At 36.6% G+C, this 16,524-nt stretch overlaps 3 protein-coding genes across 4 annotated transcripts; 2 read left to right on the top strand and 1 right to left on the bottom strand.

Annotated features, from left to right (window-relative positions):
• Positions 1 to 873: 873 nt before the first annotated feature.
• LOC113311105 (elicitor-responsive protein 1-like) lies at positions 874 to 2,327 on the bottom strand. Its single transcript, XM_026559956.1, has 5 exons — positions 2,132 to 2,327; positions 1,761 to 1,826; positions 1,509 to 1,656; positions 1,181 to 1,319; positions 874 to 1,076 (listed from the first exon to the last, which is right to left on the bottom strand). The coding sequence occupies exons 1-5, from the start codon at positions 2,199 to 2,201 to the stop codon at positions 993 to 995; spliced, it is 507 nt and encodes a 168-aa protein (XP_026415741.1). The 5' UTR covers positions 2,202 to 2,327; the 3' UTR covers positions 874 to 992.
• A 156-nt stretch (positions 2,328 to 2,483) lies between these two features.
• Positions 2,484 to 7,649, top strand: LOC113311104 (histone-lysine N-methyltransferase ATXR4). 2 transcript variants are annotated; one of them, XR_003341552.1, is made up of 8 exons: positions 2,599 to 3,008; positions 4,204 to 4,259; positions 4,505 to 4,631; positions 5,132 to 5,201; positions 5,313 to 5,492; positions 6,134 to 6,205; positions 6,378 to 6,719; positions 6,841 to 7,649. XR_003341552.1 is itself a non-coding variant. In XM_026559955.1 (7 exons), exons 1-7 carry the CDS (start codon positions 2,631 to 2,633, stop codon positions 6,494 to 6,496), a joined length of 1,002 nt encoding a protein of 333 aa, XP_026415740.1. In that variant the 5' UTR covers positions 2,484 to 2,630; the 3' UTR covers positions 6,497 to 6,819. The 2 variants fall into 2 exon arrangements, 1 of the variants encoding a protein (XP_026415740.1); XM_026559955.1 differs by lacking the exon at positions 6,841 to 7,649 and having other exon boundaries at positions 2,484 to 3,008; positions 6,378 to 6,819.
• A 227-nt stretch (positions 7,650 to 7,876) lies between these two features.
• On the top strand, positions 7,877 to 9,952 carry LOC113309534. Its single transcript, XM_026557964.1, has 3 exons — positions 7,877 to 8,111; positions 8,851 to 9,349; positions 9,435 to 9,952. The coding sequence occupies exons 1-3, from the start codon at positions 7,954 to 7,956 to the stop codon at positions 9,750 to 9,752; spliced, it is 975 nt and encodes a 324-aa protein (XP_026413749.1). The 5' UTR covers positions 7,877 to 7,953; the 3' UTR covers positions 9,753 to 9,952.
• The last annotated feature ends 6,572 nt before the right edge of the window (positions 9,953 to 16,524 follow it).

Below are 16,524 nucleotides of genomic sequence, written 5' to 3' on the forward strand. Positions count from 1 at the left end.
CACCTTTTGTGTTGTCACGCCAAATGGTGCCACACCTGTTCTTGGTGGTTATGAGCATTCCACATTGTTATAACCTTCCTTTACAACCGTTCTTCTTTGTCTAGCGTCATTGGCATGCTTGTGAGGCTCGTAACCAACTCCTAATCGCCACTTGAGTCGTATTGCACCATTGTTGTGCTTTACCGAATTTTTCCTTGATCCAATGCTCAGTCAACTTGGCCATGCATTCTTATTGCTCTAAGCTAATGCCTGGACAATCCTTTTGCTTCAATCATCAAGGCCAACTATTTAAGCTCATTCTGGTTATTCATGCGTCATATTCTTCACTTAGCCAATTTGTTCGACAATAACAATGCCACTCTTGCATTACTAGCTTGTTTGCATCGTTCAAGCTTTGTTCAGCCTTGAACGAATGCCATATACCAACTTTTGGCCTATTCTACCTTCTTGCATCATCCTTGAGTTTGGGCCAACTCAATTCCATGGATATGCCTTAATGTCAGCATCGCATGTTGCATCTTGTCACTTTGGCTATGTCTTGTCTTTCCTCAATGAAGCTTCATTGTGTCGGCCAATAAGCTTCATTACTTAGCCAAATGTCTTTACAGTGTAGCACTACCTTTGCGCTTCACCGGCCCTGTAGGGTTATGTCATTCTTAGCACTTGACATCTATGTAGTGTCGCACAATCATTATCGGACACTGACTCGGCCTGCAATACTGTAACGCGCAATCATTATGTATCATTCGCCTGACCTGTAATACAATCCCACCATACATCACTCAAATAATAATGGATGACTCTTTAATACCACCTACCCTTATGTAATTATCGCTAAATACTAATAATATTTTCATGCTTCAAAAAAAGAAAAAAAAAAAGTAATAATCACCGTTATCGATTAAAAGATTCTTGATTAGTTACACAACACAAAACCGGAGTTCAATATGAAACTTTACAAACTTTTACATGAATTTAAAGAATGCAACTTATTATTCCTCATCATCATCCGTGTGATGGAGGTGGAAGACTTCTTTCCATCCGCCAAATTCTCCCTCATTTTCATCTTCACTTACCTGATCACATCAAGGGGTTGCATCAGGCACACAGTTTCTTGGATATTATAAATAATATTCGCGGGATTTCGCAATTGCTAATAAAAAAGTTTAATACACCTTACCTTATTGGGGGTGAAAATGAGGCCGACTCGAATCCCTCCGTTATAAGATTGATTAGGGCTAACAACGCTGTACTTGCGAGGGTGTATTTCAGCCCTTCCCTTCTCCACTCCTAGTGCCAACAGATCCTCCAGATATATCCTGTATGCATTTAGTCGGATCCACTAAGCCGAAATTTATATAACAAATCTGGTCGTCTTAAGTAGTAGTCATGTAAATTGGTTTTGGCGTATGGTTCATGAGTATTGCTGTTTTAAGCTGATTGTTGGATGCAATTGGAGAAGAAATGGGTTGCGTTATGTTTGTTGATAAGATGGTTAAGTTGCTTACACTGTTTGGCCAATCATATCGTCAGCGGAGAAAGTGTCTTTGTCCATGACCTTGATGAATAGCTTGTACGGGTCACTTCCCCCAGAATCATCCGGATATTGCACCCTGAAATTGAACTTCTCGTTCCACATTGGTTTGGAACCTTCTCCTGTGCCAAGCAGTTTTGCAACCATCGTCCAAGACTCTTAGTTTTAGACATTGAAACAGTGGGCACAAAGTAATAATCATGAAGCTAAAAACTTTTAGTCATACCTCTGGCGACACTGCTCTCTCGCTCATGACTTTTATATTTGATCAACACATACGGATCTATCCCTCCTGCAATATATACAAATTCACGAGTTAATTAGAATTTAAACAACTCCAACAAAATGAAAATAAAAAGTGACCGAAAATCCGTTGATTCCCTGATCCCTACTATCTAAACTGTTTATACAGTTTCATAATTCACCAGATAAACATATATGAGGTCTATGGCTGATTATTGAAAATAACGTACCGGGCGTGACAAATATTATACTGATCAACTACTTGTGTACATCTCCATGGAACAAATATATACACAGGGAACAGACAAGTACAGGAAAGTTTGACAAAAACGAAGGAATGATGGATCTAATTACCGAAGAAACTTTCGGTATCTTTTAATCCTGCAGCATCCACCAGCACCACCTCCAATAACCCGTTCACCATTCTAGATTCTACCTCTCTTTCTCTCTCTTTACGAAGCAAGGATTAAGGAGACGAGGAAAGATTCAAGATTCAAGAGCATCTTAAAATATAGGTGGAGCTTTCAAAAATATTCAAACACCAACTGGGTCTTGGTCATGTCAATCAATAGTGAGTAGAAAATTACAATTTGAGATCATTGACTTTAAACTTAACGGTTTAGTGCTGTCCTTCCCGACTTTATTTTTATTTTTGTTTTGCTTCCGTGTGTAGTCTGTTAAATCAGAGCCAGTCCTAAGTAGACGACGTACCTTTGTATCCGGGAATTATTTAATCACAAATGTTGCCTCACCCTGGAAGCCGCACCCGCCTTCATATCATATCCCATGTTATGTAATCCAGGTGAATATCTGTAGTAGGATTGAGAGATCTGCTGCTTGAAGTCGTAAAAAGATGTCTCCCCTCGCTCGTTTGTATACTCCACTACTGAAAAACAAACTTCATAAGCTCCCAGCAGCCCTCTCATCTTTCTCCACCACCACCCCAAATTACAATACTACCGATCAACAGACGAATCGCCCTTTACCCCCACCAATTCAAGTCTCTGTTACTGAATCAGCTGGAAGAGGTGTGTTAGCGACTCGTTCTATTGGAGCAGGAGATTTAATCCACACAGCTAAACCCTTGATAACTCATCCTTCCGTATCTCAACTCTCCGATGTCTGTTATTTTTGTCTCAAAAGGTTACATTCTGGTGGAGGAAGTATTCAAGTTAATGCCAGATATCAAACTATTCATTTCTGCAGTGAAGATTGCATTCAACAATCAAAGGTATTTCATTTCTTATCCCTCTTTATGGGTTTGATGCTTAATTGATCAAGAATGTGTAAATAATCTTTCTTTTTTTAATTGAGAATTAGATATAAACCCTAGTTGTTTTGTCTTTGTTACTTTAGGGGTTTTCATGAATCTGATGTTTATAAATGTAGTGTTATAGTCTGTATTTTTGGTGCAAGGTGCTTACTGATCCGCAAAGATAACGGGCTTTTTGTAAATGGCTAAAATGCAAGTGATGGATTATAAGCTCACCTTAGTTTGATAGGATTAGAGCAAGTTGTGTCTAGTATTTCAGTATCTCTACAGGGTCCAAAAGTTGATTCAGTGCTTCTAAAACTGATTTGGCAGCTGAAGTGAAGTAGCATGTTCGCGACTTTGTTCTGCATTTCAGCTGCCAGATAAGTTGGTACTTTCTTCAGCATTCTATTGCATCTGGAACCAGTGTAAAAAAGGTTGTCTGATTTGCACCTTTTCGCTTCAAAAGCTGATCGTCATGTGTGCTTATGCTTCCTAGGCTTCTCTAGATGCTTCCACATTTTCGGATAAGAAGACTTTGAACTGTGTTTTCCAATGCGTATCTAGAAAATATTTTGCTCTCAATTCCGTAGGGCTTTTATATACTAAGTATCTATTTTAAAGCTTAAAATTAATCTTGGGTTAAACCCTATATATGAGTTTCTTTGCATAAATGTGGGAAGACTGAAGTGGAGATCAAACAAAGTGATAAAGGATGCTGCTTTATCATGGAGAGAAGATAAATTGACCGAGTTTTGTACTATAATTTCTATCTTTAAGGCAGTAGTTTTCTATGTTTGAGTGAGACTAATTCTTAACTTGTTATTTCATAGTATATTTTTGTAGAGTAATGTTTACTGACTTGTTATTTCTAGCATTTTATTTGAGCAATGCTGAGGCAATCTCTCACCTTGCTTATGAAACCACCTCGCCTCATATAAACATTTATTTCATCATTGTCTGTGATAGAGATTAGATTCTCGTTTTCCAATGCTGGTGGCACTGTACATCTGTTGTCGGATGCTTGCTTACATCTGGTTAGCGCCAAACTGTTGTTACGGATACTATAAATCTACTCTCTAGCATCTTGTTAACACCTACTCAATCCGAGTTTTTCATTTTCCGAGGAAAGGTAAAATTCTTTCACTCTACTAACTAGTTTTTGTACTTTCAGGGTTTTTACGAAGTTGAAAAGCAGGCGGATTGGTCAGCCTATGATGAGCACTGCAGGTAAATCCCCACAAATTTTTCATTGACTTTTCAATCAGAAACACTTGACCAAACACCTATGAGGTGTCCCAGTGAATTTATTCCTGATTTAATAAAATATTATGACATGGATGCTTAACAGAATCAACATTGCGAAACTGTTAATTTTAACCGCTGCTTGTAAGGACTAACAATGGTGTAATATTAACCTCTTATGGCTAAATTAAAAATAAAGATTCTGACTTTGATTCCACTATTCACTGAAGGGTTCTAGGTTTAAAATATCCACATCTTGTCAAGCGCTTGGCATGTATGGTTATATCAGGAGCAGCACCTGCAGAAAGTCTTGACATTCTTCAACCTGCCGGGCTGATTCCTGAGATGATTTTAGAGGTGAGAACCTTTCACAAATTTTTATGGTAATGACTAGAAACCCTTTCAAGACAGAAAGTGTAAGAAAGTGATCATTATGAAGCACCGCACTTCTCTACAACATATACCAAAATCCATTATAGCATGCTACCCTGCTAAAGTTGCGTTCTTTTTGTTGAATATTGTTTTCTTCTTCATTCAAACAATTCTAAGTACATGTAGGATATCAGTCAGACTGACATACCATGACTAACACATACGCTACCTTTTGCAACTTAATACAAAAATAAAAACTGTTATAAAATTGTATGATGTTATTATTCTGAATTTGGTGTTGAAGTTAATCGGAAGAACTCAAATTTGGCCCCTCCCTGTGCATTTGCATGCCACGTGTGTAGCTCTTGTCGTTTACCAAAAGATACCCTAGTTACTGCGAAGATTTTAGATTTATGTCAAACCTATGTTACCGTTGTTTATTTTCTTTTCATCATTATCTTAAAGGTGTACTAATTTTATTCCAGATGGAGAATGAATTTGGCTTGTTGAAGAGCACGCTTACGAAAGCAGGCTTTAAGGACGCACAGATGGAATGTATCCTCCATATGGTAGAAAAAATGTATCTTAGTATCACATAGGCTGTATTGGTAACTGTCTATAAATCCTTAGAATTCATTTAATCAGCATTTTCTTTGACATTATTAGTTCTAACGAAACAGTGGTATATTGGTGTTTTGGCGCGTATACGAATCAATGCGTTTCGCATTGAATTGGTTGGAGGATCATACGAGGATCTACTTTTATCTGCAGCAGCATCTGTTGCCGCTGAATCTGCTGTGGGAAATGCTGTTTATATCCTTCCTTCCTTCTACAATCATGATTGTGGTGAGCGCATTATTTCTTATGGTTAAGTAATCACAATTCACAAAATTTGAGTAAATAAGAAAGAATTGGTGACTACTGAATATATTTGCAGGTTGCCCTGTGATAACATACCTTGTCGATTATCTAGTTGTTTGTTAAGGAGTTAGTTTAGCACTCAAAAACTAGATAGGTTTTGATCGAAACGGTTAAAAAATGATAATTGGTGATTACACTCATTACACGGTAATTTAGTGATATGACATCTTTCTATAGTTTATTTTGTGATTGGTAACCTTATCCTTTATCATATTGGAGTTTACAGAGCTTCTGGCAAAGAAATTAACTATAACAGAGATGTGGCCGACATGATCATCCCTATTATATCACCAAATCATCCTTCACATATGTAGAGCTTCATATGTTAGCGCCTATCTGATAAATTCCTTCACCGTAATCAGTACTAAAAAATGAAAGTCTTTGACCACGAGTGACTGACATGAAACGTGTGGGATTGGTTGAACCCCTTAAAGGTGGCTCGTGAACCAGATAAATGGTGAAGACTTTTGTTGACAGTCTATGGGAAAAACATAATTAGTGATTTTTGAAGAACTTGATTATTTATATGTATACAACTGCATGGATAACATGGTTATGTGTTTCAGATCCCAACAGTCACATTATATGGATAGAGAATGTAAATGCGAGATTGAAGGCTCTTCGTGACATTGAAGCAGGTTCGTATCATATATCTTAGATCAGCATGATTGTTTTATTTTATTTTTTCCCGAATTATACGATCACTATTACTAAATTTCTGTTACTTTCTGAATGTTTTTGTACTAGCGCCGTCTTTCTGAATAGATATACATTAAGCTATCAGTGATCAATCTCCCATGTTTTTAACAGGGGAAGAGCTTCGTATTTGCTATATTGATGCAAGCATGGATCATGGTGCGCGACAAAACCTCCTGTTTGAAGGATTTGGGTTTCATTGCAAATGCCCGCGGTGTCTATCTGGTGATTAGAGTTCACTTGTGGGTCTTGGTATGGTTTTTGTCACGTGGTGTGATGCTCATGAGTATCTCTATTCCAATCAGTTTACCTAGTCATCAAATTGTTTAATCGTTAGACAGCAGAGTTGCAAACTTGAAGTAAGCTGATTTGGCGAAGGTGATCAACATCATGAGTGAGGAGATGAGCTCCACACACAGCTATCAGGGTGCAATGTCCTTATTTATCTGGTCTTTGGTACCTTTTTTGTCCTGATCTCTTCATACGTGTGCGAAGATGACGGTGTTGTAGAATCTCATGCAAACACATCTAATAAAAGGTTATGAGTTATAACTAATTTTGTCTTTGGCATGCACAGGTTCACAAATCTTGCTCGTTTTTAATTTCGTAAGGTGAGACTGAAGATTAAAGAAAGACCCATATTAGTGAACCATACAGCTTTGACCATTTCCTATATCTCTAAATAAATCATCCACACTATTCTCCAACAATACCCGGTCAATTTGTATCCAAACTTAGTGTACTAACAATCAAACCTGTGCTATAAATTCATCCCAATTTTGTGCAGAATGAATATTCAGTCATCAATTGCATATTTTCACTTTCCTTTGTGATTACAAGAGAGAAATCTAGAGAGTCAGAGAAATAATTAACGAAAATGGCAGGTTGTACCAAAAAGATGCTTGTGCTGTGTTTTCTGATGGTGGTAATGTTGAGTAGCAATACAATTGAAGTGCTTGGAGATTATGATTCGTGCATGGGTATATGTGTGCCTGATTGCAAAAAACAGTACAGCGCTAAAATTGGTGATGACATATGCCCCAAGGCTTGCGAGGAAAATTGCAGACAACAAAACCCGTGATTGGTCTGATTCGTTCATCACTACTGCTGCCTAATATTTTGCTTGCTGAATTAGGGAATAAATGAGTCTTTTGAGAGCACATATGGAGCTCCAAGTCTCACGTTTGGATCATCTATTCATGCAAATTGTTTTATAAATTTTCGTGTTAATAAAGATGTAATCAATCAACCGGTGCATGTCTCTGGGCATGTAATGTATGAATCCGTGTTGTATATGTAATTCAAGTTTATGCCTTAAATGTCATCGAAATGTTTTGATGAGAACTGTGTTTTAGTAATAAAAGGGTTAAGTGATGAATCCTATTATTGGAGCTGCACTAGGATTTGTTTTTGGGGCTTAATAGGATAGTTATAACCAAAATGTGGATATCGGGACTTAATCTATGCAAAAGATCAAAAATATCCTCAATAAATTTTTTCTATTCCCCTTTTCCCCTTCCATTAACTAATTAATCTAATTTTTTTTATTTAAAAAAAAAAAACTAAAAGTCTTTCAGTCTCCTCATCTTCTTCTCCTCTTTCTTTTCTTCTTCTTCATCTTCTTCGCTTGAAAACGATTAACTGTTGATTCAAAAAAAATTCATCGTCGAATAAATTCATTGTATAAGCCATGGTGAAGACAAAGGAAAAGTCAGGATCGAATCCGAAACAACCTCCTCCTGAATCAGAAGAACCAAATTCATCAAGTGAAGATGAAAATGAAGATCAAGAAGAAGTGAATGAAGGAGATAAACCAGCCGCCGAGACTCCTGATATGACTGCAATAAGGTACGAATTGAAAAACCCACTCTTTATTTAAGCATTTAAATGATTATTTGGTTGATTTCGAAAAAATTAAGTCTGAAAAAACAGTTTCAGAAACCGTTAACGTCTTGGAGTTCTTGTTTTCCTAACTGTAACTACTATTTACGGTTAGGAATACTAAGAACTCTGAGCCGTAACATAAGGGTGACACAGATGGGAACTGAGAAATCCTAACCGCAACTAATTGTTTATGGCTAGGTTATTCCTAGTCGTATAGTTTTTTGTGTTTGAATGTTAATCCAGCAGTATTGTTTACGGCTAGGTTATTCCTAGACGTAATATGAGAAACCAAACCGTATATTTTATTTCCTCACCGCTATACATGTTACGTCTTGGTCAATTGCTCAAAGTCTCATATGTAGTGGTCACGGTTAGGTTTTTCCTAGCCGTACTTCTTATGTGTTTTGAAAATTAATCCATCGGTAGTGTTTACGGCTAGGTTGTTCTTATCCGTAATTTGAGAAACCAAGTCGTATATATTATTTTCTAGACGGTGTTAGTGTTACGTCTTGGTTGATTGTTGAAGGTCTCATCTGTAAACATGTTTGCGGCTGGGAATGTCAATGTTTCATGGTCGTTGTTTCATGTTACGGCTTGGTTTTGTCCAGCTTTCCCAACCGTATCTGCTTTATTATTTGAAGTCTTATTTGTATCGATTTGAACATCGTTATATATAATTTGATATGTAATCAACTTTGAACAGAGGAAATGAAAGGAGAAAGAAAATATCACAAGGAGTAACACGTTGTAATGTCCCGACTCCACAACCTAATCACACAAAACCGTTGGGTGCAAATGCAAGGAATGCAAGTGGAGTTGTCACTGGTGGGGGTAATGAAGGTGGAGTTGCCACTGGTGGAGGAAATAAAGGTGGAGTTGCCACTGGTGGAGGAAGTGAAGCTGGAGTTGCCACTGGTGGAGGAACTGATGGTGGAGTTGTCACTGGTGGAGGAAATGAAGGTACAATTGTGGTTGTTGAAATAAGTGTTGATGCTGCTAATGATAAGGGTAAAGCCGTAGTGGTGGAGGAGGAGAAGAGAGAGAAGAATAAGTATCCACCAAAAGACTCAGCAAGAAAAATCATTGATGCTATGGAGTTTTTACCTTCCAAGAAGAATGAGAGACCTTGGGGTGAGCCAAGAGATCGATCCATCTTGTTTTGTTACCGGTCATCGTGGGCTGCTAGGGTTTGTGCCGCAAAGGTAATAAATCAAATTTAATATATGTTATTTTAATATTATTATGGATAGTTAATTGTAACAACACAACTGTTTTTATTATTTGTAGTTTCCCGATAAAGCTGTCCCTAAACTAAAGCACCAGCAAGGAAAGTTTTGGTCGTTGGATAAAAAGCATCCAGATGTGGTAGCCTTGGTAAAAGCTTCAACGTTATGGTCTGGAATCGAGGCTTTGCAAAAGACCTATGATGTTGTAACTGTTTATGGGTTTAGAGAAAGATTCTGGCCTGAAACCATGACGTTTCTAATCTCATTCGGCGAGATGACTATCACTCCAGATGATGCAAAGCAAATTACCGGTCTTGCTTTGGAAGGAAAAGCTGTATTTGAGGGTTACAACAATTCTATTCCTTTTGAAGAGCTTTAAGTCTTGGCGAAAGACTGTCTAGGGTGGAGCAAAATTGAAGTGTAAGAAGAGTTTGAGATAGGTGGTGGAGCCTTTCCTATAGCTAAAAGGCCATTCAGTGTACCGGGTGAACATCATGAATCAATTAAGATTGCAAGGAAGATTAACATGGTTCGTCTGAGGGAAAAGTTTGAGGATTCTGGCCCTAAGGCTGCTAGTGGAGAGGTGGTGATGGACGAAGCAAGAGCTAGACATACATCTATAGCTTACTTGTTGCACTCTCTTGGCACTGTTTTTTTCCCAATTTCTCGGGAAATAAGGTAAATGCTTGTTATTTGCACTAGTTGAAGTCTCTCAATCTCGATCCAGAAACAAACGAGGTACCTAGGTTGAAAAAGCGTGGGTCTAACAACCTCACCAAATATTTAGATTAGCAATCTGTATGGACTAACTCCAATATACTTTCTAGATAATCAACTAGACAGTCAGACTCAATCTAGATAAAAAGTATATCAAAGAGTTAATATCTCAATCTCTCGATTTGATCTATACTCAAGCAAATGGAAATATGCGAGTCTTTATCAAATACTAGAGAGATAAACATGGATGGTACCAAAGACCAATATCCAAGTGTCAGTCAATTTAAACCAACAACCAAAGGTTTGATATTCTAATTGATTGATCTTAACGCAAAACCTGTGATATTTCAATTATATAACAAAATATAATGCGGAATAGAAATAACACAGACACCAGAAATTTTGTTAACGAGGAAACCGCAAAAGCAGAAAAACCCCGGGACCTAGTCCAGATTGAACACCAAACTGTATTAAGCCGCTACAGACACTAGCCTACTACAAACTAACTTCGGTCTGGACTGTAGTTGAACCCTAATCAATATCACATTGATTCAAGGTACAGTTGCGCTCCTTACGTCTCTGATCCCAGCAGGATACTACGCACTTGATTCCCTTAGCTGATCTCACCCACAACCAAGAGTTGCTACGACCTAAAGTCGAAGACTTTAATAAACAAATCTGTATCACACAGAAAAGTCTACGATGATAGATAAATCTGTCTCCCACAGATAAACCTAAGAGTTTTGTTCCGTCTTTTGATAAAATCAAGGTGAACAGAAACTAATTGATAACTCGGACTTATATTCCCGAAGAACAGCCTAGAATTATCAATCACCTCACAATAATCTAAATTGTATGGTAGCGAAACTAGATATTGCGGAATCACAAACGATGAGGCGAAGATGTTTGTGATTTCTTTTTATCTTTCCCTATCGGAGATATAATCTCAAGTCAATTATTCAATTGAACTCGTACGATAGAAAATGGCAAGATCAGATCGCTCAACTACAAGAGAAGTAGTTTCGTCTGGCTTCACAATCCCAATGAAGTCTTTCAGTCGTTAACCTACAGGGTCTCGAGAAGAAACCTAAAGTTAAAATAGAATCGACTATAGCAAAACCAACTAGTATCACACATGAGGTGTGGGGATTAGTTTTTCCAGTTGCTAGATGTCCCATTTATATAGTTTTCAAATCAGGATTTGCAATCCAAGTTACCTTGGTAAAAAAGCATTCAATATTCACCGTTAGATGAAAAACCTGATTTAACCAAGCTAATATCTTTCAACCGTTAGATTGAAACTTAGCTTGTCACACAAAAAAGAAATGTATTTCATTTAGGTTTGAGTAACCGTAGCTAAACGTTACACTTAGTTGGTTCAAAAATGGTTAACCAATGGTTAGCCATATGAGTACTTTCATGTTAACCGTATTCATCTTCTTCACATAACTAGTTCAAATGACTCATAAGAACTAGTTGAAGAGTTGTTCAATTGCTTAGGTCTTTATGAATAGACATAATTGAAACAAAATCGGTTTGATTCACTTGAATCAATTCATGAACAATATAGACACGGTTTGCAAAGATTGCATTCCTTATTGATTTATTGTTTAAGTTCATGAACTTCCGATTTGAGAAATATAACCAGCTTGGGTACGCGTACGGGTACGTGTACCATAGCTACCGGATTTGAGTTTAGAAACTCAGCAGAAATTTTCGGTCGAAAACTTCCTTGGGTACGCGTACCTAAGGTGGCTGGTTTAACAGTTTGCAAACTTACAAACTCAGCAGAAATTTTCGGTTCGAAAACTTCCGCTGGTACGCGTACCCAACCTGTCTCCTTCACCAATACCGTATGCACACATATGCACACACTTGGTTTCTGGCACATGGATTTATACACTAATGTGCGAACATACTATATATGCTTATATTCATAGTTGGTTACGTAATCTCAACTCTACATTTCAATCATTGAAACATTCTTCTATAATGTTATAACAGTCGTTATTCACAACTATCGTCATCAAAGCTATTTTCAAGATTGACACGTCATCATGACTTTCGTCACGGGTTAAGGTGAAAAGTGGTTAAAGCGAAAGCTTACCAACACATATTTCGAGAAAAAGATAGGCGAGTAAACTCGGCTCGAAATAGCAAATGTGTATGTATGAAAACTATCATACTTATACGACTTTGTCTCAAGAGTAGGAGATAGAGTAGATAGACTTTTGAGTGATAGATAAGTTCAAGTATCCAGATACCTTTTAGTCGGATGAAGTTCCACTGGTCCTTGAGTAGTTTTTCGTCTTCGTAAGATGATCTCCATGGAGTCTGGAGCTCAACTACATTAAACTGTCCTAAACCGAGACTTAGATATAAGTAGTCTAGAAATCAAGACATATAGTTTTGACAACTAAACTTGACAAACATGCTTGAGATAGCAACGCATGCGAGTTCGACCGAGCAATGCTCTAAAAAGATATTTCCAAATTACAAGTTGGATATTAGTTGGAAATATGAAAACCGAAATTAGGTATTTATTGCATATCTTGAGAATATTTTCGGTTTGGAATTTCCTTGTTGTCCAAACAACCTTGGTCTATAAACAGTTGAGTTTGCAATTCTTGCAAACTATCCTAAGAGCCAGGTAAACTTCATTCGTGTTGTTTCTGGTGGAGCCATCTATCCGGAGAGGAAATTGCCCTAATTAGGAGAAATCTCTTACGACTGTTTTTTTAAAGACTGTTGCAGGATCAAGAAGCTCGACGAGTACCGTTGGTAGGAAAATAGATAATTGCATTGTTATATTATTTTCCGATTAATTATTTGATTGACTAACGGTTGTTGAAACTTTAATTGCACCTACTTTGATTATTATTGAGAGCCTTCCCTTTTGACATAAGGGTCACTCAAACTAGATCAAAGTATTGACGAGATCTTTAGAATTGTTTTTAAATCTAAAGACAACTTGTGATCATCCATTGTTAACAGACTCCGTTCTGTGCGTGATCGATCATAAGTGGATTCAAGTTGTGTTTTGCAGGTACAATAGAAGGTAGTTGAGGATTTGAAGAACAAGAAGATTTTTCTTATTGGTTTTCGTATCTCGTGATTTATTCACACATCTTGATCGGATGGGATCCAGGTAGATCTTGTTTATATTTGATAGAATTTTGATTATCTAGTTGATTAGATGGGCATCTCTTTATATTTCTCTCTGAGATCTATTTAGATTACTTGAGAATCTAGATCTAATTACTTCGGTAATTAGAAGTATATTTTGTACCACAACCCTTCCTATCTGATAGAAAAGGATCCCATGATCCTGAACCGATCTTACCTGGGATCGCAAATCCCAAGTTTGCCTATGAAAAGCGGATTTAATTGTAATAGTGTCTAGAATGGATTTATTTTGTGTAATACTAATGGATATGGCCTCATTAGTAAGTTCTACAAGATTTCATACATTGGAGGCCATGGTCATGTCTAGAATGGATAGGATCTTGATTGATCTAAACCAGGCAAAAGAGTTTACTTGTTAAATGGAAGAGCCTTTGTCGTACTCAACAAACCTTTATCTTAAAAATTGAATAGAGTGGTTACCAAACAACTTTGTTCATTTTGAAAAACGATCAAAAGGAGTTGAGTGCTTAAAACTTTATATCGGTAAAGCAACTCAAGATAGTTACTTCTTTCATGGGATTTACGTGCGTGATCAGACGGTTGTAAACGCGGGGATACTGAGGGAATTAAGTTACTAGGGGTAGATTACTTGGTCTCAACTATACGAAATTGGCATTGTACTTTGTATAGCGGCTTAGTTCTAAGAGTATTCAAAGATGGACCAGGTCCCGAGGTTTTTCTGCATTTGCGGTTTCCTCGTTAAGAAAATCTTGTTGTGTCATTTACTTTACTTTTGCATTATAATTGTTCTATTATAATAAAGTAAATAACACTTGTACGTTAAATCCTAATCACTTGACATTGATCATAGTCTTTTACCGTAACTATTAGCAAGTGAATATCTTGGAGTTATATTGTCTCGACTTTGTCCATAGACGATCACTTAAGATATCAGACTTATAGGTTAAAACGAAGAGATTGTGGTGTACGTGGGTACCCTCGTCATTTCATTACCATTAAATGATTGCGGTTAGTGAAAAGCCAGTTTGCAAGTTGATGATTCTGCACTGCTATCATTGTTTTTTCCAAACATAGATCTTTATTTTCCAACTCTAGGGTTTTCAGAATCCCCAATTGAAACTGCATTACCAATACAAACTCCATACGGTGTAGGAAAATCTTAAAAACCCACAATACCCTCATAATAACTCGAAGACCTAAATATAGAAAGATCCGGAGCAGTGGATCCATCCTTCAAAAATTTCTTAACACATGACTGATTTGGAGAAGAAAAACTCCTCCAAGCTCGAAAAAAAAAAAGCTAAAAATGCAACCTCATACTTATGGAGAATAAAAAAAATTGAGAATAATCAAGTGGTTTGATGGTTCTCAATCTAACTCTTAAAACATAGGTTGGGGGTCGAACCCCTATGATAAACGTACATTTTTAATCCGAAAATAAAAAATAAATAAAAAGGAAAAAAAATTGATAGATTTGGCGGGAAAAAGGATGAGAAATATTATTTTTTAACGTTAGTTATATGCTAAAGTTTAAAAAAAAACGCCCTCTATTTCTGAAAAATAGTTATTATTACTTTTCCAACTTGACCTAACTTTAAGCTCAAATGAAAAAGTGATAGTAATTTTTTTCCAGAAACGAGGGAGTAAATCTGAATATACGATTTTAATATTTTGTAAAATTGAAAAAGTGGAAGATTCAATTTTCATGTGGAACGTAAGTAAAATATTGATAATTGATGTAGTTTTTACAGGTGGTAAGAAATGTATTGTCACTTGGACTTTTTAAGATTCGGTTTTAAGACTAATAAAAGAAAATACTAAAGAAAAACTAATTTTGTTGGCCAAAGAGAGATAGATCTAGGGTTTTCAATTCCACTACTTTTAATGTTTGTAAATTCAATAATAACAACCTTGACATAATACTCCAAAATACTCGAGGCAGTTTCCAACCCAATCTCATGCCTTGGATGATCGTTGCAAACAATAAATATGACTCTCATCGTTAATCTAAAGCCTGATTTTCATTCGCTTATAAAAGATCAATAGTTTAAAAACAACCCAAAACAATTATTATGAAGCATGTAAAGAAGAGAAAATTTTAAGCAATTGAAAGGACAAAATGGAGTAAGTATGTCAAAGGAATTGATTATTAAGAATTATTCATAGAAAAATAGCTTCTTCCAAAACCCTAGAAAATACGTTTAACTACTTATGAATCGAAAAATGGAGAAAATTTGATTAATCATTGTATTCAAAAAAATTGCTTACAACGATTTTTAGTGGCTAAATTAGTCGAATCCAAATCCCTCACCGGCCCTATTTAATATCTACAGGCCCAAATCAATAAAATCCTACGATTAAATCTCTCAAGCTATTCACCAAAATCGAAACAGAGAATTTCGTTGTTTATAAGAAAATATTTTCCCGCGCTTCAACTCGACAATACAACCAATTTAAAACGAATCAGACACCCTTACCAGTCTTGTTAGGCTAGATCAAGTCTTACCAATCAATTTCAGCCATTGTGTTTCTTCAGAACACCTTCAAATCTTGAATCCTAATTCAGCTGGTAGAAAAATTATTTTTCCGCCAAAAGATGGTTTGCTTAATCTCGACATTCCATCCAATTCTACACGAATCAAAAACCATTACCAGCTCTGTCTATCCCATTAGAACAAACCCATTTAATTTCAGCGTTTTAGTCTCATTATAACTCATCCAAATCACGAACCCTAATTATGCCTGTTGAAAATCAATTTTTCCCGCCAAAATTCAGATTCAAAAGGTTGAAGATGATGGTTGCCCCTTATCGAAATCCGGTGTCCCTTAGTAAATTCTGGGTGCGTTTACCAAATTTCTTGGATGTGCTCAACAACTTTTCCGGATGTTCTTAACACATTTCCGAGGTGCCCTTATCCACAATCGGGATGCATTTACTACTTTTACGGGTGCCTTTAGTGATTTTTCGAGCCGATTTCTCCAAAAAAAAATATAAGTACAAAATTGAGCACTAAACAATATATAAAATTAAACAAATCAAACACATAAATGTGTCTATCAATAATCAATATTCCGTGTTTTGTGATCTGTAACATCAAGGGACTTCTTCTTCTGCTCATAGATCAAAAAAAAATTTTTGCCATGTCTTCCCATGAATCCCATCTATGTAACATGCACTTTTCTTTATGTGTCCTCCATTGACTGAACTTACCATGCATTTTATCTTTGAAGCTTTGGATTGAATTTTCAGGAAAGATAACGGTGGAGATTGCAGCTAGCTAGATTGA

This window comes from Papaver somniferum, chromosome 9 (assembly GCF_003573695.1).
Source record: "Papaver somniferum cultivar HN1 chromosome 9, ASM357369v1, whole genome shotgun sequence".
NCBI lineage: Eukaryota > Viridiplantae > Streptophyta > Magnoliopsida > Ranunculales > Papaveraceae > Papaver > Papaver somniferum.